This window comes from Fukomys damarensis, unplaced genomic scaffold (assembly GCF_012274545.1).
Source record: "Fukomys damarensis isolate Sample0158 unplaced genomic scaffold, DMR_v1.0_HiC HiC_scaffold_1, whole genome shotgun sequence".
NCBI lineage: Eukaryota > Metazoa > Chordata > Mammalia > Rodentia > Bathyergidae > Fukomys > Fukomys damarensis.
In genome coordinates, this window is record NW_022900913.1 from 69,954,295 (window position 1) to 69,977,027 (window position 22,733).

The 22,733-nt window shown below is 46.5% G+C and overlaps 1 protein-coding gene across 1 annotated transcript in view; it reads left to right on the plus strand.

The window, feature by feature from the left end:
• The window catches only part of Wdfy4 (WDFY family member 4), a 247,344-nt gene that overhangs the window by 120,205 nt on the left and 104,406 nt on the right, over window positions 1-22,733 (plus strand). The window contains exon 39 of the mRNA XM_033761851.1: window positions 466-602. Coding sequence (XP_033617742.1) covers window positions 466-602 — 137 coding nt within the window. The remainder of the gene's footprint in view (window positions 1-465; window positions 603-22,733) is intronic.

Here is a 22,733-nt window from a genome sequence, read left to right on the forward strand (position 1 = left end):
TTTATTTTTTATTTTGAGACATGCTCTCACTAAGTTGCTAAGTTGGCCAGGCTGGGCTGGAACTTGTGATCCTCCTACCTCAGCCTCCCAAAGTGCTGGGATTACAGGAGTGCCCCACCATGCCCGGCTTCTAGATCCTTCTAACATATAATCTACACAACCTTCCCTACACCCCAGTGAGTTCAGATACTATGATCCCCGCTTTACAAAATGTGAAAATTATGGCTCAGCCACTTTAGTTAAGTTGTCCATATCTCACTACTACACACCCAGAAGCTACAGTGCTAGGCAAATAAGCCCAATCTGGAGACCTCCAAGCCCACACCATGTTTTTTTAGCTAGGCAAGCCCAAAGATTAAGTGTGGAGCAGGAGCAGGGCCACTGGCCGGCTGTTTGGGAGCTGGGCAGCTCTCTGTGTCCTTATTCCAACTTCCTGTCTGGTGTTCTTTGCACCCCTGCCCCCAGCATCCGAAAGGAAGTCGCTGGCCAGCCGCTCAAGCATCACACAGCACAGCAGAGTCTCGTCTTGGACTGGGAGCCTGTCTGCAGCCATGCGACTGACACCTGGGCGCCAGGCCAAGGACCCCGAGTGCAGGGCTGAGGTGAGCCCAGAACCCTATCCCCAGGGAGGCCGGGAGTCACAGCTCCTCTCTGCTCTTTGTCACTGCATGTGACCGGGCACGTGCTCCCTTGAGAGTGGCAGGTGCGCAGGTGGCTTTTTAGAAGTCCTGTGCAGGGCTTGGCATGACTTGGAGTGATGAGGAAGTAACGCATTGTTTGTGTATTTATTTATTATTTAATTTACAAAAGTATTTTTATTTTAGTGCTGTTTCTAATAGTGAAAAAATCGGAAAGAACTTAAAAGTAAGGGGAATTAGGCAAACTATAATATGTGTATAAAATAGCTCATTTATAGTATAGTTTCATTTAATACATAAATGAGATTTTTATTTGGGTATGTTTGTGATACATAATGGTTGAACTGGTTTGGGGGAATTGGCATGTGTAGACGACATATCTTGATCATTTAGTACTTTTTTTTCCTCTCCTTCCCCTTATCTCTGATACCAACCCCATCTCTACAAAGTCTGTCCTTTTGTCTCCTACATCAAATCTGAAGTGTAAATAAGCTAAAAGGAGAGATGGCAGGTCCCAGTCCTTGGAAGTTCTGTGCAGTCAGGTGTCCCTGGGCATATGAACCCAGCAAAGGGCACTGATCCTTCCTGTCCACTGGGCCCTTCTGGCAGACATTATGGAGGGTCCTTGGGACAGTGTAGGGCAAAGGCCAGGGGTGTTCCAAAGCTATGTGGGAAACCATCTGGAAACTCAGTGGCACCAGCAATGACATTTTGTGACAGTGGTCACCAATGAAAGAGTTTGGAGCACAGTGAGAGTGAGGGGTCTCGCTCCATGGTGTCTCTTACACACCTGGTAGCTGCTGCTGGCTGTGGTCTGAGACTGGCTGGGTGTTGGTGGGATTGTACACACAGCCTCCCCATGTGAACAGGGCTTCCTTCCAGCCTGGTGGCAAGGTCTCCAGGGCCAAGCAGGAAAGAAGGGGCAGGGACAAAGAGACAGGGCACCAGGGAGAAGCCACATTGACATCTATGATCTGGCTTCTGCATCATATGGTTCACACAGGCATGGAGACTGGCAGTGCTGCCTCCTGGTGAGGGAGTGACAGGTTCTTTGAGAACTTGTGGGCCTGGAGATGCTGCTGAGGTTGTTGTGTTTGGAGAACACAAACTCTCCTGTAGCCTAATGCTGTGTCATGGTATTTCAGGGGTGGATTGTGGTTGGTCTCAGACATGAGACCTTAGACCTTAGAGTTGGGAAACCTTGGGCAAATTGCTTTGCTCTCCTGAGTCTTTATCTCACCTCTACAGTGGAACAAATCACCCTGGGAATCTGGAGGTGGAGCTGGCAGCCAGCACTCCTTGTGGATTTCCTGATAGTATTGGGAAATATGAAGACCTCGGTAACCCTTCTTCTGAATCTCTGTCCACTGTGGCCTCAGATGTCCAGATGTTGGGGATAAGATGGGTACAGGCTGCCTGTACAAAGCCTGAGGAGCTGGCCCTGATCAGGCTGTCAGGTGTGGCCTCTGGGGCGGGGAGTGGGGGACCCGCCTCCATCCTGGCTGGACACTGAAGCCCATGGCTTTTTGAAGACACTGTCTTCATTCATTTCCTCCAACAGACATTTATTAAGTCCCAAATCCATGCCTCACTCTAAGCACCAAGGTTATGGTCCAAGACAAAACTTTATTTTTAGTTCTGGGGATGGCAGACAGGGCCTTTGCATTTAGCTACATCTCCAGCTCCCCCCGTTAATGGCTTATTTTGAGACAGGTCCTCACTGAGTTACCCAACTCTGGTGGCTCCAACTCTGCTTTCATACAGCTGATTTCTAGGGAGTGAGGAGGATGATGTGTAGGTAAATACATTTGTAACTGTCATTCAGTGAGGAACAATCCTGCAGACAAGGAGGTGGGTTGGGGAGGAGCTGGGTGCTGAGGTGGGGATTGGCGAGTTTGTCCCTGCCAAGGCATCCCTGGCACCAAGGAGAGAACTGCTGAAGGGCAGGGGCCTGTGGTGCTTAGAGAAGGACAGGATAGATAGAGAGGATATCACACGGTGGCACCAAGGTAGGCACAGGCTCGGTGTCCAGACCACCACAGGGAACACAGGAGCCAGGGCCATGCCTGCTTTCTGACAGCCAGGTTGCAACCCCCTTCTGCTTTTAGCACTGGGTCAGTCTGCTCTCAGCACCCCAGTGGCAGAGGTTGTACAACTGACTCTGACTTTTTCTTAGCTCTGGACCCTCAGAGCTCAGAGAGCTTAGCACAGTCACTGTTTATAACTACACACTCCTCGAGAACAGTGTGAACACAAATGTGTGTCATAGTATTCACACACAGCCTTTGCTCTGGCCTCTTCCTTCCCCTTGACTCCCACTCACCCTTCATCCTGATGCCTTCTTTATCCTTCTCTCAGTTTAAAATACCGTATGCATGCTAGACACAGTAGAACATGTCTGCAATCCCAGCATTCTTGGAGGCTGAGGCAGGAGGATCGAAAGATCCAGCCCAACCTGGGCAACAGGGACTTAGCAAGACCCTGTCCCAAATTAAAAACTAAAAAAAAGGCTAGGGGTACTGCTCAACATAAAGCTCCTTGGTTCAATCCCCAGTTCCAAACAAATACAAAAAAAAAAACACCCAACTTTATGCATTTTAAAGACATTTCAGTAGGGAAACTCTGCATTTGGGCTCATCAACATCCTAGATGGAAGTATCATTTTGCTTAGAAGCATCCTAGATGGGCAACTTGGTCTGGGCAGATACTGCCCCTGTGCAGAGCAGGCTATGACAGATGGGAGCTGGAAGGTTCCACGCGGAGGATGGGCAGGTGTCCCTTCTCCTGCGGAGAGGAACTCTGCAGCTGCACACCGCGCACCAGCACTGTCTCTATGAGCCGAGAGCCGCCTTTGCCGCTGCCAGCAGGCGCGCATTCTCGGGTCCATGTGTGCACTGTGATGTCATAGAAAGAGAGCGTTGACTATTTGCCCTGGGGTCTGTTTAATTATTTTTAAAAATTAATTTTGATTATTACAGCTGATTACACCTCAGTGAGCAGTGTAATTGATATTTTCTAATGCATCCCCAGGAACATTTTGTACAACACGCTTTTTGTTGTTGAAGGTTAAAGACTCCGTTATTGGTTTTTCCCTAAATATGCCCACATCATTAGTCCTCCAGCGAGGAGGTCGCCATCTGGAAAGAGCAGCACGGAGACATTACTCAGGCACAAGTGCATGAAATTGGTGTTTTTGCATCTTCTGTCTCTCTTCTGGAAGGAAGAGGCTCGTAATTAAAGGAGTTGGTGTTGGCGGAAGCATTATTCATGTGGTGTTATTCCTTATCATGTCAGCGCTGACAGCTCCGCCGCCCTGACAAATTGTTCCTGGGAGCGAGGCAGATGATGGTGGGCCCATCGTTCCTCTTCCTGCCCTCATTTCGGCTAGAAAACATTTCCTTCTTGGCCAGTGAGCTACACTTGGAGGCAAGGCTGACTCAGTGGTTGCTATTTCCTTTGACAGATGTCCTTTCTCCTCCTTTCTCCTCGGGCCGGGGTCTGTGCACCTCTCAGATCAAACTGTGAGGTCATTTTCTCCAGCTTGGTTTAGGCCGTAGCTATTGGCCTTCTGGATAGAGGCTGGGGATTGGGCTCCTTTGAGGTCACCAAAAGCCAATTTAGAACTTTCTAGAAGCTGTTTGGTCATTTCCACCCTTTGCCTGAGGGTCCCTGGGTGCATACTCAGGGTGGGGGTCCCTCCCTTTTCCCAGCGGAAATTTTAAACATCCTTCTTAAAAGCCAGCTGAAAAGACATTGGCAACCATCTTGGTGTCTTCATTTTGGTGGATTCAACAGCAGTGTAGGATGTTAATCTGCATCACAGGAATTCTGGGGCGGGGTAGCCAGAAACCCTGAGGACTATCTTTATAACTCTCCTGGCAGATCTACAATTATTCCAAAGTATAAGAAATACTATCATTTGCTGACATGGTAATAAGAAAAGCATTTGCAAACAGGAAATGGGTGCTGGGATGCTGGGGCTGGGGGAAGGGGCTGTGGGTAGATTCTGGGTCTGAGCACTGTGGGCCATGAGAGGTGTGCACATCTGTGGGCATGTTTCTGTGCTCACAGTTAAGACAGGGTGAGAACCCTTCCACAGGAAGCTGGCCAGGCAGCGCATTCCATGTGGGAGCCATAGCAGCAGTGGTTAAAGAAGTGAATGTCAAAGAACATGCAAGAAGATTCTGCCATACCAGGCTGGGATGAGCAAAGAGAGGAGGTCAGAGAGGTGGAGGGCTTGGCTGGGAGAGGAGAGGATGTGGGGTGGGGGGGTGTGTGGCTGGGAAGGCTCCATGGAGCTCTGCAGAGCATGGGTAGGAAGAGATGCTGAGGAAGTAGGGCAAGAGTGTGGGGCCAAGTCTGGCCAATAAAGGGTTGAGGATCCCTCTAGGCAGATGCATCCTATCAGAGTCTTGCTGGGCAGTGTGAGTACGGTGGAGCAGGATGTCTTCCCTTCTGTCCTGGGTCCTGTATGAGGGACAAGGCAGCCACACCAGCCCCATCCATGCTTGGGTGCTTAAAGAGCAGCAGGTCACCCTGTTGAGGGCCACCCCTGCCTAGCATATTTCTGGGGTTCTCAGAAGACATCCGGGAAAGCTTCCAGTTGCTCTTTTCAATGATAATTGTTAGACAGTGGAAATGGCCCCAGAATGAGATCAGGGCCATGTGGAAATTAGACTGGACTGGAAGGCACCAAAAGCTGGAGGCTGGTATGTTCAATCACTAAAACTCCAAAGACATTTTTTGATAATTCTGCCTCTACTGTGGCAAGCACTGTAGAACACTGGACCTTTTTCCCAAAACCCCAGGTGTCCTCTGAAGGTGGCCTTGGGGTCTGAGTGACAGGGTGCCTGTGAGCGCAGGTGACTGTGGATTTTCCATCCATACCCCATCCTATGCCAGACCCACTGTCCCACCCTGCACAGGACAGGATGCCAACTCAAATCATCAAATCAGCTGTTATGAGCCACCCTTTCTGAGGCCCCAGCAAAGGCAGTAATGTCTGACCATTCATCATGAATACTTTACTCATCATCTCTTTAAAACAAATCCTCCTGGAAATTTTCAAACACCCACTCAACTAGAGAAAATATAATGAATCCCTGTGTATCTATCTATCACATCAACAATTTTCAACTTCTGGCCAGCCTTCTGTCCTTCCTTTCTCTAGCCACTTCCTCCCCAGCCCTGGATGGTTCTGAAGCCACATCCTACCACATCGTGCCCAAATAGTTCTGTGCACTTGTTTTCTCTTTAAGAGCCCATGAAACACAAATAAAAATTACAGAAAAGCAAGTGTGCAGCCCTGGGAGGTGGTTGCTGTCACTGCGATGTGATGGGCAGTCCCTGGCCCTCCTTGCTGGTGTGTCTTTGTGTCCCCTGCCAATGGTTGTGACTGCCATCAGCTTCATACTGGGCTTCTCCATATTCAGGGTGATAGCAAAAGTGGCCCAAGCCTCAGAGTTTGCTCCTTCGGAGATTTCCAAGGTGAGAATAGATTTGCAAAAATGGGCTTTAAAATGAAAGGGAAGTGAGTGGTGCAGTAGGGCAAGAGCTGAAAACATCAAAATGTAACTGTGAAAACAGAAGCCAGAATTTCCAAGGGGATTCTGTTATGAAAGACAGAGTCAAAGATGTTTTGGAACTTGTAGGAAAATTTAAAAACCTGTAATTCCAAAGGTCCTCATAACAAATATTTTTACTAAAGGTGTGGTAAATTCAAGGTAATGTTTTGGGCACATGATGAGGGCTGCCCTGGAGATGGATGTGATTTTGCAAGAAATGCTTGGGTGACCTACAGTTGGGAGAAGGTTAGGATGCATGAGAACTTCTAAACCTGAAGTGACAGAGGGTACAGAGAGAACAATCCTGGTGTCTTGCTCTGGGTTGACAAGGGGGAAAAGCAAAACCACACTGTGCCCACAAATCAGGAGATGGGGAAATGCAAAGCCCTTAAAAACTGAGGTGGAGCAGAAAGCCTGAAAACATGAGCAGTGAAAATCACAATTCTACATTGCTGGGAAGCTCTCTGTGTTTGGTGGTGGGAAAAGTCGTGTGAGCAAACAGTCCAATAGGGCCATCTGTGGAGGAATAAGACCTCTCAGAGACAGTGATCAGAAAATTCCAGCTGGTGCTCAGACAGTGAGAACTGCTCCCAGGCATCATAGGGCTGCCCTCTCCACACTGACTCTTGATGCTCTGATTGTGTGGGCTAAGGCTGCCAAGGCTTTCTTCCTCCTGATGCCTTTCCAGCAATAACTGACCCCAGGCAACTGCCACTGTGCCCTGCTGGACCAGGAGCTCTCCGTGGTACTGCTGGGCTAGGGACTGCATTCAGAGGACTTGGTTAAGCTCTGGTTTTGGAGATGTTCCAGGGACAGGAAGGAAGAGAGTGATAATGAGTCCAGTGATTTATCTTTTATACCTCTGTGGCTTCCCTTTTCACTACGAAGTGTGTCCACAGTCCTGCAAGTAGAGGTGCTGGGACACCACACCCAGCATGTCATATGCAACCTTCCCCAATATCCCCTGGTGACACCAGAGGCCCTGCAGGGCCTCATCAGGATGCACTGGGCTTGTGGGTAGGAGAAGGGAAGAGTCAGCTCTTTAGATTTTCTTCCAGTGCCTGCACTCTCAACCATTTCCTCTCTTTCCTTGACCAACACACACATAAGAACACAACCCCACATCCCACCCATTACATCAGTGAGGAGTAAGTGAGAAGAAGCTTGTTTGAACAAGGAACTCTACACTATAACTGCAGAGGGACAATACAGTCACTGGTTGCTTAAAGAGTATGCATTTTGAGAAACTTGTTACTCCTTCATAGGATCATTTTGTTGTTTGGCAGAGAACAGCATCCTTATGCGAGTCTGTAAGCATGTGGGCTGCATGACGCGGAGCCTCTGCTCCTGGGGCTACCATGATCAGAAGTTAAGTCAGGTGACACAGTCAGGAAATGCAATAAACGCAGGCTGTGTCAGGCTATTGCCAGCCCAACATTGTGTCCTGTTTACAGACCACTTGCTCAGTCGTAGAAGGCATCTCTAAAGTAGCTATAAAAAGTACAACATAGTATATACACGCACCAATCACTTTAGTTGTGTCTTATCATTCTCATGCATTAGGTGCACAAGCTCCACATTTATATAAAGGACTAGCAGCCCAGCTGGTTTCTTTTCACCAGCACTGTGACAAAATAAGCCAGCAAATGGTGGTGCTGTGACGCTGGGACCAGCTCTGATGTCACTGGGTGATGGCAATGGTAATTTTCAGCCCTGCTGTGATTTTATAAAGCCAAAGTCATACACATGGTCTCTTGTTGATGAGAAGGTCCTCACATGGTGTTTCTCACAGTGGAGGTCTTGTAGACACAGAAGTAGCCCTGTGACAGCATTAGTATCAGAGTTAGAATCTGGAATGAGGAGGAAGGATGACAGCGGGCTGATGGAAACAGTGGCTCCTTCTTTGTCAGTTTTAAGAAGTCTTAAATGTCACCAGTCTATCACAAGTCTCTGTTACAGGAGTTTGAAAAATAGATGTAAATGAACAAATCAAACACTGATGCCTTTAATGATGTTTCTTTACCAAGTGTATCATTTGTGAGACATCTTTATCTTCATAATAGAAGGATAATTAACATCACTAATTATCTAATTAAGTTCATTAACCATCCACCAACAGTGCACCATGAAGTTGACATTATGTTCTACTGTCAACAAATGCTTTTGATTTCTTAGGAAGTAATTAAAATGTAAATTAGCATGTGATTATATGCACAGGGGAAGTTTTGAATCAGATATTCATTTCAAAACTGCTTAGAGCAACATAGTTTCTGTTTTTTTTTCTTCTTCCTCAATAAAAGCAGTCATTTTTGCTGTTAGCAGTGTATATTAAAGTTCCATTCTGCTGCTCAGCGCTTACATCAAAGGGAGGTTTTGTACCACACAATACAAGTGCTCACTTGATATATTTTTTGCTATGCTTCATGTTTTTTTTTCTTATGTGATCGTTTTATTTAATATGTTCGCTGTGGTTGTGTTCTTTGTGCTAAAAGATAACACATCTGAAAAATTCCTTAAACTCATGGCTTAAATTCTCTAGCCAAACTTGTCTTTTACAAATGTTTTAGGGCAAATCTTTTAATGTACATTTGTGGTCAGCAAGGTTCAAGGGACATCATCTATGCCTGCGGGAAGCAGGTCAGGCATGCTCCCTTCATGCTCTGGAAGGAAAGCTGCTCTTATTAAACTTGTGGTCCAGCCATCTTTGGTCCATGTTCTGATTTCTTCCGGTTTTCTTCAGGAAGACCCTTGATTTCTGATGAAATATTATAGCTGGGGACAGCAGTGGCAGTACTAATGGCAACGACCCTTAGAATAAGACCCTGTCTGAAACATCACAAAGTCCCCTGACACCTGCTGGGAAAGATGCTCCTCAGGATAGATGCCGCCATGCCCAAGGCTCCAAAGCTTTCATTCTTGGAGCCATCCTGATGGCATCCTGGAGTGCCTGTCTCTCATCATGGCAGACAGTTCAGGGCCAGGGTGTCCTTTCCATCATCTTCACCTATGGAGATGCTGGACCGGTGGGGAACTGAGCTGTGGTCACCTGACACAGGCTAGGAGCAAATCCCACCACCTCTTCTTGGAAGATTTTTCCAGGGATGGTTGGTGCTGGGCCAAACCCCTCAATTTTGTGTGAAGATTTCAGAAAATTGCAAAGGGAATACAGAGACCTAAGTGAGAGACTATCTCATTCCTTTCAAAGGACCAAGGTCAAGATCTGACTCTGAAAAGATCCAGATGAACTACTAACTCCCCCAATGGCCTGTCCTCCTTTGTTTGCCCAAAGGGGACTCCTTTAGCTATTCATGCACAAGACAATGACCCACTCGTGAAACCCTGTGCAAACCAAGGGACCCGGCAGCTGAAATCAGATGAAGCTGACCTGACATGCAGGAATCATTCACCTCACTTAGCCAAGAGGATTTTCCCTACCAGACTTTTCATCTTAAACTTAAAACTTGTCTTGAAACATGGGCTGCCACCTCATGACTCAGCTTTATGATCCACACTCTTGAGTGATGGGTGGCAGCAGTAGCTCCTTATCACAGCTGCTTGTGGTCTTTTCTCCTGCTCTCTGTACTTTCCTGCCCATAACTTCGCTGAGGAGTGCCTTTCGTAGCACTCCGCCATGAGGGGCAGAATGTCACCTTTTGACTGTTCTCTTGCTCATTTGGACTTAGGAGAAGTGCAGTTATGATTGGCTTACTTTGGGCAGCAGGACCATAGTGGGAACCTGTAAGTCCATGGGTGGAAGGGTCTTCTCCACCTGGGGTCCTGCTGCCCACTGAAGGGTGCATCCTGTCCAAATCATGCTTTCACCCGCATCAAGACGCTTCACCTGGAAGGTCTGGCTGGACTTGCTTGCCTCTTTCTGGCCCTTTCTCTCTTCTCTCCTATGGCGACTTATTTCACTATACAGTCAAGCTAGTCACCATTATTTCCACATGCTGTGGCCATAATGGAACTTTTCAGCTTACTTAAGATCCAAGTCTGTAGTTCAACTCACAATATTTTAATGTACGCAAGCACTTCCATTTGCAGCTCAGCAGCCCATGAGTTTATGGAACAGCATTGCATTGCTTGCTAAAAATATAAAGATGAGTACTACACAGTCCCTAATTTCAGGAGCCCTTCTAGTGTGATTATTTATTTCCCTGGTTAGAGGATATACAGTAGATGAGTTTCAGAACAAAGGCACGTGATAAGGATTCTGTAAATTAAAGCAGATTTGAAGTTAAGTTAGGAACTTGGCAATTTAAGGGAACACTGGGTCAAACGCTTTGGATAACAGACTGCCATCCTCTGTTTTCGAGGTTAATTATACCCAGAGATCTATTTGAGGCACAGATTCGTGCATAGTGGGCTTCCTAAGGTGAAGCTTGCCTGCTTTCTGCAAACTGAGGTTGTGGTAGGGATAACCCAGGAAATGTTTTCAATTTCTAAAAATTGTGACTTGTGGATGAAATTTACATTAAATTTAAATTTTTGGAACTTAGGCGTATCCATCAAGGCAAAAAACGCTGTAGCGTGGCAAAAGACAGAACTATCTGAGTGATGAGACGGCAGATGGTCGTGGCGTGCAGACGCGGGCTGGGGCCCTCCAGAGGCGCTGCTGCCACTCACAACCCGCTAGGTGCCCGCCTACTCGCAGCCCGGCCGCCAGGCGCCTGTCGCGTGATGGCAGCACGCGCTCGCCCTGGGACATATCTATTATGAGAAACCATTTTGGTTAATTAAAAAAGTCTTTCAAAGTCTCAGAACAGGAAGTTGGGAGGTTTGCTCATCTTTGCCGTGGTGGATGGGGGTGGATGCAAAGTTGGCTGTTGGCAGACAAAGAAGGGAGGGGGGCTGGAATGTGGGGGGCTGGAAGTAGGAGGAAGCTTTGGAGTCCAGAGCTGGGGGAACCCAGGGCCAGCCACGGGGTCCTTGTGTCAGTTTATCAACTAATATGGCAGAGTGATGAAGGGATGAAGTGATGAAGCCTAGGCCCCTGAGTCAAAGCCATCGAACAAGCCCCAGTTGCCCCAATCTTGGGCCTGGGTCCTGCTCCTAGGATCTGCATATGGGCTCAGGCGATAGCTGAGCCATCGGGAAGGCAGCTTCTCTGCACCTTGTGGGTGGCAGATTGGCAAATAAGGTGAACACAGGAGAAGATGCCAGATGAGCTGGATAACCCAAAGGAATCATGTGACTGGCCACACACTGCCTGGTGACTGCTGGAGGTGACTGACTTGGCCAGGTGGCTTTATCGGGGACGTGAGGGTGGCTGAGATCAGGAGGCAGCCATTGACATCTCAACCTCTCAGGGGAGCTCAGAAAGGACCAGCTGTGCAGAGCTGGAGGAATGACCTTCTGTGCTGAGCACTGATAGAGGCCATTTGGCTGAGTCCAGAGAGCATCCTCACACCTCCAAAAAATTTTGAAATGTAAGGAGGGATAGGCTGGGAGGAGATGGCAAGACTCCTTGGCTGAGCCCCCTCCATGTCCTCCAGGACACCCACATGTCCCTTTCTTTCTTTTACCTCATCTACTGTTCTATCTCCTTCCATCTCTAGCTCTCCATCGAGCATCCTCCTCCAGCATCCCACACGTTCTATGATTTCCTCCTGTGTCTCAGGTCTTGGGTTGAGGCTGGGGTCACTAAAAAGCCGTAGAGTGATCCTGGCCTGCTAGACTGTCTCACTAAGGCAGGTGAAGCAGTCATGATGGGAGGAGGGGCCCAGAAGAGAGAAGGCACGGGGGGGGGGCGGTTTGGAGAAGCTTGACCTGACACTCAAGGAAGAGGACCAAGGTCTGAGACCAGAGAGGTAAGGGATACGTAGGGACAGTCGGTCCTGACCTCTACTTTGTGGGCCAGCTGCTGGCGTATAATTATTGGAGAATTGTAGCCAGACTATCTTATTTTATGTGTTTGTTTTTATTCTTATGCATTTTCTAAAGGATTTAGGTTACCTTTAGATGAGGCTGAATGCAATAAAATCAATAAATAAGACCAGAACAAATAATAATAAAAGAAAGCCAATTCCTAGGTATTAAGATCATAAATGTGAATTCTATATAGACCTAAGCTTTGGAGCGGATCCAGCTGTCTGGGTGCACAGTGGATGGGGAGGTTGGAGAATTCTCACACCTCCCCCATCAGTGACGCTTGAGAACAGGGACTGGGATGAACCAAGCAGGTGGCCCCAGCCCGGTGGCTTCTCCTGCCTCCTCCTACCCTAGTGCCCACCCCACTGAGAGGTTTCAGTGATCATATCTGATGACATCATGGCCCTGATCAAAAGCCATCACTGAGTTGCACAAAGTCCAGGGTGGACTCAGACCAGTTATGATGGAGTGAGACGCCCCATAGCTGACCTGGACTGCATTCCCACGTTCATTTCCTGCCACGGTCCTACATGGAGTCCTTGTTTCTGACAGGCCAACTTCCCTGTTTTGTAATGATGCATCCTGCTACTCCTGTCTCTACCCTTGTGCACATGAGTCTGCTCTTTGCGGAGTTTCTATTCCTATTCACCAGGACCTTTTCTTGGGCTTCTAGGACACCGTCTCCTCTGGTGGCCCACCAAGCCCAGTCCAGCCTGGCTGTGACCCTGGCCAACACCTCCGGGAGGGTGATTTTCTTATTACCCACATCAGAGGAGCTCCAAGTTCCAGGTGGGCAAGCTGTATGCCCTGTCCATCTCTGTAGCCAACACAACACCTGGACCAAGGCAGGTGCTGGGAATCAGTGACTGTAAAGAGAGTGCTAGGAAGAAAGCAGGCCTCTCTACCTGTCATCTACCATGGCTACAGCCCAAGGGCCCAGTGTAAAATTGAATACTGGGAGGTATTGTTGCCCAGGTTATTTGAGAACCTTGTATGATCCAACAGGGAGAAATATGGCAGCTCCGGTGTAGTCCCTGGGAATGCCAGACATGGGGGGGGGTCTTGGAGGCAGGCATGAGGTTGGTGGCCCTGAGAACCCAGGCTAAGGTTCTAGTTTGGAGGCTGGCATTGTCAGCTAAGGTGACCTTGTTGGTTTCCTTAACCATTAAGAATGGCTCTTCCCATCAACTCCAGTTTTCTTTTCTTTGCATGGAATGTCAGTTATGGTGTCCAGGTGTCTCCATGCTAAGAATTATGTGGTAGCCACCCCTGTCCAGATTGAGCTTCCCTAATGAAAAAATCTGAAATTTAAAATGCTCCAAAATCTGACACTTTTTGAGCACCAACATGGCAGCCATAGAGGAGGGAGCCTTCCACACTGGACCTTCTGTGACACGGCCCTGTTAGGACACAGGTACACAGAAAACACCATGTCAAATCACTTGCAAGCTGTGTGGATAATGTGTCTTGTATTTATGTACTGCAGACATCCCCAAGATATCCACTAATATGTATGCAAATATTCCAAAATCCAAAACAATGGACAAGTGCCAAGCACTCCTGTTTCTTAGCAGTTTGGGTAAGGGATCTCCAACCTGCATGAATCTACTCAGGCTAACTTTGCCCTGGGCAACTCAGACAACAGATATATATTTTATCTTCTTTCTGGGGCCTGGAGGTCTGTGAAGGAAGTGTCAAAAGAGTGGGTTTTAGAACCTCTTTTGGTTTCATCTTGGCTTGTGGATGGTTCCTTCTTTTTCTCCTTTTTTCTTATCAGGATCCCAGTCAGATTGGAGGAAGACCTTAACAGCCTCACTGAAGCCTAATCACTTCTTCAAAGCTCCCATTTCCACATACAGGCTCATACTGAGGGATGGGGGTGCTTAGTCTTAGTTGGAGACTGGGTGGAGGGGGCCATGGATCAGTCCCTGCTGGGTCCTCAAGTCTCATATGGTGTAGAGGAAGCTGTTTCCATTGGTTGCAAGTTCCAGGTGGGCCCTCACCATCGTCTCTCACCCTGGACCTTCACACACTGGCCCTGCCTGAGGAGGCTCAAATCCTCCCTGTGTGACTTCTGAGAGACTGACCGATAGTAAAGATGCCAAGTTAGGCAAAGGTCGTCCTGGGAACATGGCCTATCCTTCTGAGCAGCATAAAGACCAGCTGTGACCCTACACATGACATGAGGGGTGGCCTTGCTGAGTTAAGGGCTCAGGCCTGCATTGTTGCAGCTCCTATCCTCTGCTACACCAGACTGGGATTTTTCTTTTCTTTTTTTTTTCCAAGTAGTCATTCTCCGTGTTCCATGTACTCATGACGATTGAATTTAATAAAAACATCACAGCTCAAAAAAGACAAATTAGAAACCACCATTCATCTTAGAAATTAATATGTGAGTGAATTTAACAAGAGATGAATTGTACTGGGGTGATCTGGTCCCTCCTCACCCACGCGGAGCCCCAGTTGTTTGTCATTATTGCTGAAAATATGATTGTTACACTGGTATTTCTTGACATTTATTAAGGATCCAGGGGCTGTGTCTTTGCAGCAGAGAAAAGTGCAATTATGTGGGCACTCCAGAAAGAGCATCTCCTGGCCTGAGTCATCTAAACAGGTGTCCCCCAAAGACCTGGCTGTGGCCGGGGTGCGGTGGGCTGGCCTGTCCCTCAGCACATGCTCTGCCTGCTTCATGAGGGGCTATTTACATCTCGCATGTGCATTTGTGGATGTTATGTGTGATTTGCCCACCTCAGAGAAAGTGCTTTATGCAATGTTTTTTCTTATTAATCGCTTCTATTATTTAACTTAATCCAAGCCTCCACTAAGAACTTGTACTTCAAGGCAGATTCACCAGCCTTATGTGAAAGATGCAGAATAACGTGATGCTGAGGCTCAGCAGCCCCCCTGTCCAGTTTTGATCTTTGCAGTTTTTGTTATCCATCATCTGAGCATAGGAAATTCTAGGAATAAACATTTTATAATTTCCATATCACACACCAGTCTAAGTGGAAGGACACAAGCTTGCCTCCTCCCCACTCTGTGCCCTCTGGAAAATGACCCTGCCTCTGTCCCTCAGATCTGGGCTATGTGCTCTTCCTGCTCATTAGATTCTGAGTAGCTACCTCTGTTATGTGATTTTAAAATTAAATCCAACAATCATCAGCCAGTTGGTTATTAGAGTAACTCACGTTATCACAGTGTGTAAGTTGCTCTTATTTTACGTACTAATGACCCCCAGATGCAAGAGTAGCAATGTTGGCAATTTAGCTGTACTAAAGAGAAGCCTTAAAGTGCCTCCTGTAAATGGAAAGGAGAAAGTTCTCAACAAGGAAAGAGAACATCAGACTCTGAGGTTGCAAAGATCTATGGTGAGAACAAATCTTCTGTGCCTGATATTGTGGAGGAGGGAGAAGAAATCCATGCTAGTTTTGTTGTTGCACCTCATGCTATGTAAGTGACAGCTACAGTGCTACAGTACACTTACAGTATGTAAGTGCTGAGTGATATGGGAAAGGTACTAAATGACAGGTGCTGAGTGCCAACTCTGCAGGTTTACCCTCTGCCTGGAGAGGCACACTGGGACCAGCTCTGATATCAGCTACTGTTTCACGACACCTCACAGGGCCATGCACATGTGATTCTCTCTGATACCCACTGCCTTCCACTGCACGACACAGCCAGGTCCCCTGCGCTCCTGCCTGCACCAAGCAGGAAGGGTGACCAGTAAGTGGCCACTGTAATCAGCGGATATGTGATCCAAGTCTCTGCAGCTGACCCAAGAAAGTCAGATGCTAAGGGAACCTAGATTTGATCCTAAAACAGGACGGCAATGGCTTTTCTCTATGGAATTGTCTATTTGTGGATATATAGGAACTTTAAAAAAATCATAAAGAAGACTAACTACCATGGAACCACATATTATATGGGATTAAGTTTAAATATCTCCCCATAAAATGGAAATCAAAATTTTGCATCCTTAAAATTCCCTTAAATTATCCATAGAAAATACCACTGTTTGTGGGTTTGTCCTTTCATCAGGTAATTTTCTAGCATTTTGAAGATCCACTGTTATATCTTTGTTAAACACTGGATGAAGTGGCTGGATTGCACAATTTGGGGAACAAGATTTACCAAAAATAATGGCCTTTAAATGCAAGAATTACATTCAGAGCCTTTTCTACCCACAAGAGATGGTGGAATAGTGGTGTCTGCCAGAGAGGATAATGACTCCTGTGTCCCATGGAAGGCTCACAGAGGATAGGGTGGAAAGCTGGGAAAATTCCTACTGTACTCCTTTAATTGCTGTTTTTAGTAGTGCTTGTTTGCAGCGTACAATGATCACATTATTCTTGGAGAATTGGTGCATGTATATAATGGATTTTAATTCTTTTTTCGTCCCCTTGTCCCCCTGCCCTCTTCCTTCCCTTCATCTCTTGGTCTCCTTCCCTTTTTCAAAATATCTATTTCCCTACTTCCCTTTGTCTGCTTTTTATTTTGCTCTTTAATTTACTTATGCTTTGGGTTTCTCATGAGAGACACCATGCGATATTTAAGCTTGTGTAACTGGCTTACTTCACTTAGCACTATGGTCTCAGGTGCACCTATTTTCCCACAAATGCCTCAGACTTATCTCTCCTTATGTAAGAATAGTGCTTCCTTGTATATAAATACATTTAAAAATCTGTTCATTTGATGATGAACATATAGACCACTTCCAAGATTTAGCTCTTATGCATTATGTATTTAGCTATTATTGTATCTTTAAGCAAACTTTACACTTTGGGAAGCATTTTATATTCATATCCAATACTTCCATGTACTCCCCATCAGATTTGCCCTATAGTTAGCCCCTTACCTCTGTCAAAACTGAGAAACTGATACTCATATATTCCTAGCAACTGAATTGCAGACTTTGTTTTGATATCTCCAGTTTTACCACTAATCTCTGACTCAACCCAGGCTAAACCATCATTCTTACTTATCACGTTTTCTGTGCTCTCCCTTTCTCTGGGTCTGTGGCAGTTTCTCAGACTTTTCTTGTTCCTCATGACCTTGATGGCTGTAATGCATTGGTAGAACATCTGTTGTTGAATTTGCTGAGTTTTCCTCATGATTTGCCCAGGCTCTGGAGCTCTGGTAGGCAGAGCTTGGAGGGAAGGTGTCCTCTCTCTGTGTACCTCAGGGGTATGCGACATCACCACAGGAGATGGTAGCTGTTATCACACAGTTAAGGTCCTGTCTTCCAGATTTCTCTGCTGTCCCTGAATCCTGTCCAGCCTCAATTGAGCTCCACTAGCTGGAGGGGATGGTATCTACATAAAATAAATCAGAAAATGTATGTAAGGAAACTTTGCATTTTCTCCCTGATTCATTTGTCGGTTCAATCTTTTATTTATATCAGTAGGAACTCATCCATATTTTTTTCAGAATTGGGCTATAAGCCCATTAAGCCACTTCTCTCAAATGTCCCAACATCTTGCCCACAGGATTGAACAGGTCCCGCACTTCCTTTCCCTGTAGCTGTCTTGATCTCTTTCTCCATTCACTAATATTTTTGTATACGTGTGTTTGTATGGACACATTAGAGATTGAGCCCAAGACCTTGCACATACTAAGAATATATTCTAATGTGAAGCCATGCCTCTAGCCCTGTGTATTAAGCAGGAAGAGCTAAGTTGTATTGCAGTAATAAACACTCCCAAGTCTAACTGGCTTGAAATAACAAATGCTTATTTCTCCATGTGCTACAAGTACGTTGTGAAGCGGGCAGCTCCTCTGTGTGCTTTTTCTCACTCAGCGCCCTGGAGCTCGCAGAGCAGCCCCACTGAGGGTGCTATGTCCCATGCAGAGTGATGAGTGCTTAGCAAATGGCCCATAAAAGCTGTGCACACTTCTCCCCAGCCTCACTCCTCCCAAATGTAGCAGGGGTCTTTCCACTAAAGCTTTCAGGAAAGAGCTAGAAACACTGGTCAACATCCCCATCACTCACCTTTTCTAGTTTCTCTTTTCCCTGAAAATATGTACAGACTTAATTGTTGTGACGGTTGCTCCATTGTTTTCTAACCTCCTTTAAAAACATCTTCATATAATATGAAGGTGGTCCCATGCCACTGCATCCCTGACACGAGGGCTGTGGCGTATGGTGGTGCAGGCTGTGAACCAGGGCCTCTGCTTGGGGCAGGAAAAGGAAGCTGCGGTCCAGCCTTTGGTTCCCTATCCAAGTCGCCCACCCAAAGGGGTGCCCAGGTGCTGCAGGGATGAGTGACAGCTCCTGGGGAGAGCACGATTTGTAGCAGTTTCATGTTACTCTATCAGCGGGAAGAACATTCTCCATGTGTGGATAGTTAAATGACATCATTTTGTGCTACTCTAAGTAGGCTGCTTGAAGATGTCTGCTGTGTATTTGTGCATTTATCTTACGATCTCCTTGGGACGGATTGCTAATGGTGCAAAGGAAGCATTAAATGATGTTGATGTGATGCTACTGTGTCAGCCTGTAGATGTGGTGCAGATGAGTTTGGCCTCCCTCCTGCTGAGCTTAGTCTTAGGCGCTGATGCACGTAGCACTTGGCTGGGGGGACCAGGACTCATAGCTATGATCTTAGCACCAACTTTCTGAGTGGGGTCTGAGTAGCTGACTTCGGATGTTACCCTGTCTCATTTTTGTGAGGCCACATGACTGTGATTACAGGACTAATGATGCTTTAAACAAACATTCATAATGACTGTCATCCACGGAAAGTGGGTGCTTCCTGGGGACAGCTTGAATGAGAGAGTCACTAACAGTTGGCTAGCCCCAGGGGTGCCCCTGGCCAACGTGGGCACCAGAAAGCTGTGCTCAGCCTACTCAAAAGTGATCCTCCATGTCGGATGAGTATGTTTCCCCATCCCAAGATCAGACCACGTCCTGAAGGCAAAACCTTCCCACAGTGGCACGGGGACAGCAGACCTGCACACCCCACTGCTTCCCTCTCAGTCTCTGAACAGCCTAGGGAGGCCTTTGTTCTACTTCAAAGGCTCCCAGAGTCTTTAATGCACTGGCAGTTGCTAAGCAAAGGCTATTTAGTTCCAATAAGCGATACAGAACTCTGCCTGAATCTGTCCCTGATCGATGTCCAGGCAGATGGGCTTCTGTCCTTGAACTGAGTCAGATCTCCTTCCTCCTGCCTCTGTGGCCTGAGGGGGAAAACTTCCCAGGGCAGGAACCACTCAGAGGATGGGCATTTTTGCTTGGCCTTGCTGAGACACACAGTGGAGCAGCAGGTGTGGGGCAGGTTACTGCTTTGTACTCACTTCTTCTTATGCCAGTGGAGTTCCTGTTCTCCTGGGAGTCAGTGTTCTCTTTCCTAAAGTGAAAGTAATCATAATATAGATTATATAAGCTGTGATCACAAAACATAGTGGATGTTTGAAGTTTTAAAATTTATTACAATAAATCTGCCACCATTCCTCATCCCAGTGCTCACTCTCCTGTGCTTCAAACACACTTATCCCATCCTTCTTGTACTTTCTGAAAGTTCTGAAAGTCCCCTTTCATGAGTGTCTTTAGTTGTGTTGTCATGGCTGCCTCCGTGTCCTGAACTGATAAAAACAAGTTTACCTTCTACTATCATTTTGACTTTGGGGAAGAGCCAGAAGTCACATGGTGCCAGATCTGATGACTGATGTAGATAAGGACGCACCATCATGCTTTCATTTGAAATTGCTGTAAATGTTTTGAATTGATTTAAGACACGGAGGCAGCCAAGACAGTATAGCTAGAGACATGACAGAGGACTTCCAGAACTGCTTCAGAAAGGGACAAGAACGATGAGTTAAGCATCTCTGAAGCAAGGGGGAGGGTTTTCTGAGGAGGGTTAGTAACCATATGTATTAAGTTTTTTATGTAAACACACTGTATTTTGGAGCAGCCCTGTATATCTGTATTATCACATGTAACACAGTCGTGTTAAATACGACCTGCGCATGGAAATCCTCTTATGTGGGAAGTGCCATGTGCACTGGGCATGAGCTGGACACGATGCTGAGAGAACAGGGTGAGGGGACAACAAACACCTGGGACTTCCATCTACTTAGCAGATCTCCAAGACGTTCCTAGGAGGGCCTATCCCATTCTCCCACACATTCACTGTGTGCCCAAGGCCCCTGTTCATCTCCCAGGGGAAGCAGAGCCCCTGCTGTCCACTCTACACTCTTGTTTTTTGGTTTTTTTTTTTGGTGCCAGGGATCAAACTCAGAACCTTGCACTTGTGAGGCAGTAGGCGGAAGCACTGAGCTAAATTCCAGGCTGCCCCATCCTACACTCTTGTGTGAGCCCTTTTCTCTCCAGATGACAGCACACACACACCCACATCTGCACTGGGCTCATCCTTCCATCCAGCCTGGCACAGTGCCTCTCTCTGACCTGCTGCTAGGGTCAGCCTCCTTGGGGGCCATGGCCCTAGAGATCCTGGCCCACCACTGTCCCTCCTCTTTGCTTTGCTTGTTTACTCTCCCTTCCTACTGCCAACTTCTATTGTGAACCTTGGTTTCCCCATTGGGTTTATTCCAGGACTTCCAATACTCAGTCCTTGAGATGATTTTCCTGAGAGTCACCAGTGATCACTCCTCATAGGCAAATCTGAAGTTTTCTGGGTGCATCTCCCCCCGCCACATTAAGTTTATTGGTACATTTAAAACAAACAATACAGTTACATTTATCATTGGGATCCTATGCCTTTACATGATATGTCTTTGTTCTTGTTTTTTCCCCATACCCCTGGCCTCCCTTCACCCCCTTCACCCTTCCCTATTTACAAAGACTTTGTTTCCATTTTTTTCCTTTTTTCACATTTTTCCTTTTCCCTTATTTCCTTTCCCTTCCCCTTCCCACTTCCCCTTCAGCCATTTTCTTCCTATTTCACTCTCTCAGTTATACCATTTGAACCTTATTCACACTTTCAGTTTTTCACACCAGAAAAACTATTTGGTATTTAGTAAAATGTGTCCTATTTATTTCACTTAAGAGTATGGCCTCAATGTGCATCCATTTAGATATAAATGTCTCTAGTTTCTCATTCTTTATGGCTGAGTAGTACTCCATTTTAGAAAAAAAAAAAACCCACATCATCTCTCTGGCTGCATCTTGCTGGACTTCTCTGACACACTCCCTGCACTAACTCTGCCCTTGCTGTCAGTAACATTTCTCTCTGATTGTCCTTAGACTTGTCAGTCCCTTCTTCTTGGGCCCAAATTTTGCTGCAGTTCTCCAGGCTCCTGACCCTGTCTCATCAACCTACTCTCTGTATTTGTGCTCATTGAGGGATCCAGGAGAGACTCACATCTATCTTGACCTGGACCACTCTCCCAGGCTTTGTCCTGGGAGCAGTCAGCTGACTTTTTATCATTCAAATGTGCTCTTTTTCTTGCTTCTGTGGCCTTGTTGTTTTTCTTAGGTTAGGAAACCAAAAGCTGTAGAGTTTTTAGGCTGCTCACACAGTCCAGACTCCTCCCCACAACACTTTCCATTAATCCTTGAACTGGACTTTTTTACATCATTCACGCATCACCTGATTTCTGTGTTGCCATGACAACATCACTTTCAAATCACTGCCAGGATGGCTATCAGAAGCATAAATCAAAAAATGTTAAAAATAAAAAAAAGAATAGAACCAAACCAGACTTCTATTTGAAATGAAACGACCCATTCAAGCAGCATCTCAGCCAGGGTCCAACTCATGCCAAGGTTCCCTCTTCTGTCACATATCACTTGTGTCTCCGATTGGTTCACAACTCTCTGTTCCTTCCTGTGAAATGCTGCAAAACCAGGCAGGGGTTCATCTCTGTACTTCAGTGCTTGGAATACAATAGTTGCTCAATACAAGTTTGCTGAATTTAACTGCAGAGAATAAATTTGAAGCCAGACTTAGCTTATCTGAGTGAGTTGTGAACAGCTCAGGAATGCCAGTACTGTAGATGGAGTTACAATATGGGAAGGGTGAGGATGACCCACAACTGACCTCCTAGCATTTCCATGTGTGTGCAATTTGAAGAGATCATCTAGGTCATTTTTCCCTTGCAACTGATCCCATGACTCCAGTACTTCACCCAGAATAAATAACCTTCAAGTGACCAACATTTTGTAACCTAAAGAGTGCTTTCATTCTACTGTGGTGTCCCAGCTTCACAATGTTTCTTGAGGGCAGACAAAGGCGGTACTGGTAATTTTGTGTTGCAGATGAACTATGTTTAGAGACATTAAGTGATTTGCCCATGTATGCTACTGCCAAGGGCTGGGCGCCAAGGTGGGCACTTCCCTGCTTGAAGAGGGCTTCTCATTTTCTGCAGTAAATTCCTGCTGTCCGCCACCCCACCCCTCCCTCTTTGGCAAGACAGTAGTTGCCTTGATGGGGGAAGGCAGTTGCTCTGTTCCAAGTGCCCCCAAGAGTTCTCCGCTTCCTGTCTCCGAAGCATTGTGACTGGGCTTCTGCCTTAGATGCAGAATTATTCAAATTCTTCAGCATTTTATGTCACTTGTGATTCTCATAATGGTTGCTTTTCTTATAAATGTGTATGAACAATGCAACAGCAATATTGAAGAAAATTTTGTAAACAAAAAGAAGGAAAAGGAAAGAAATTGTTGTATTCCCAATACTGCAAAACAGAAACTAGGTTTAAAAAA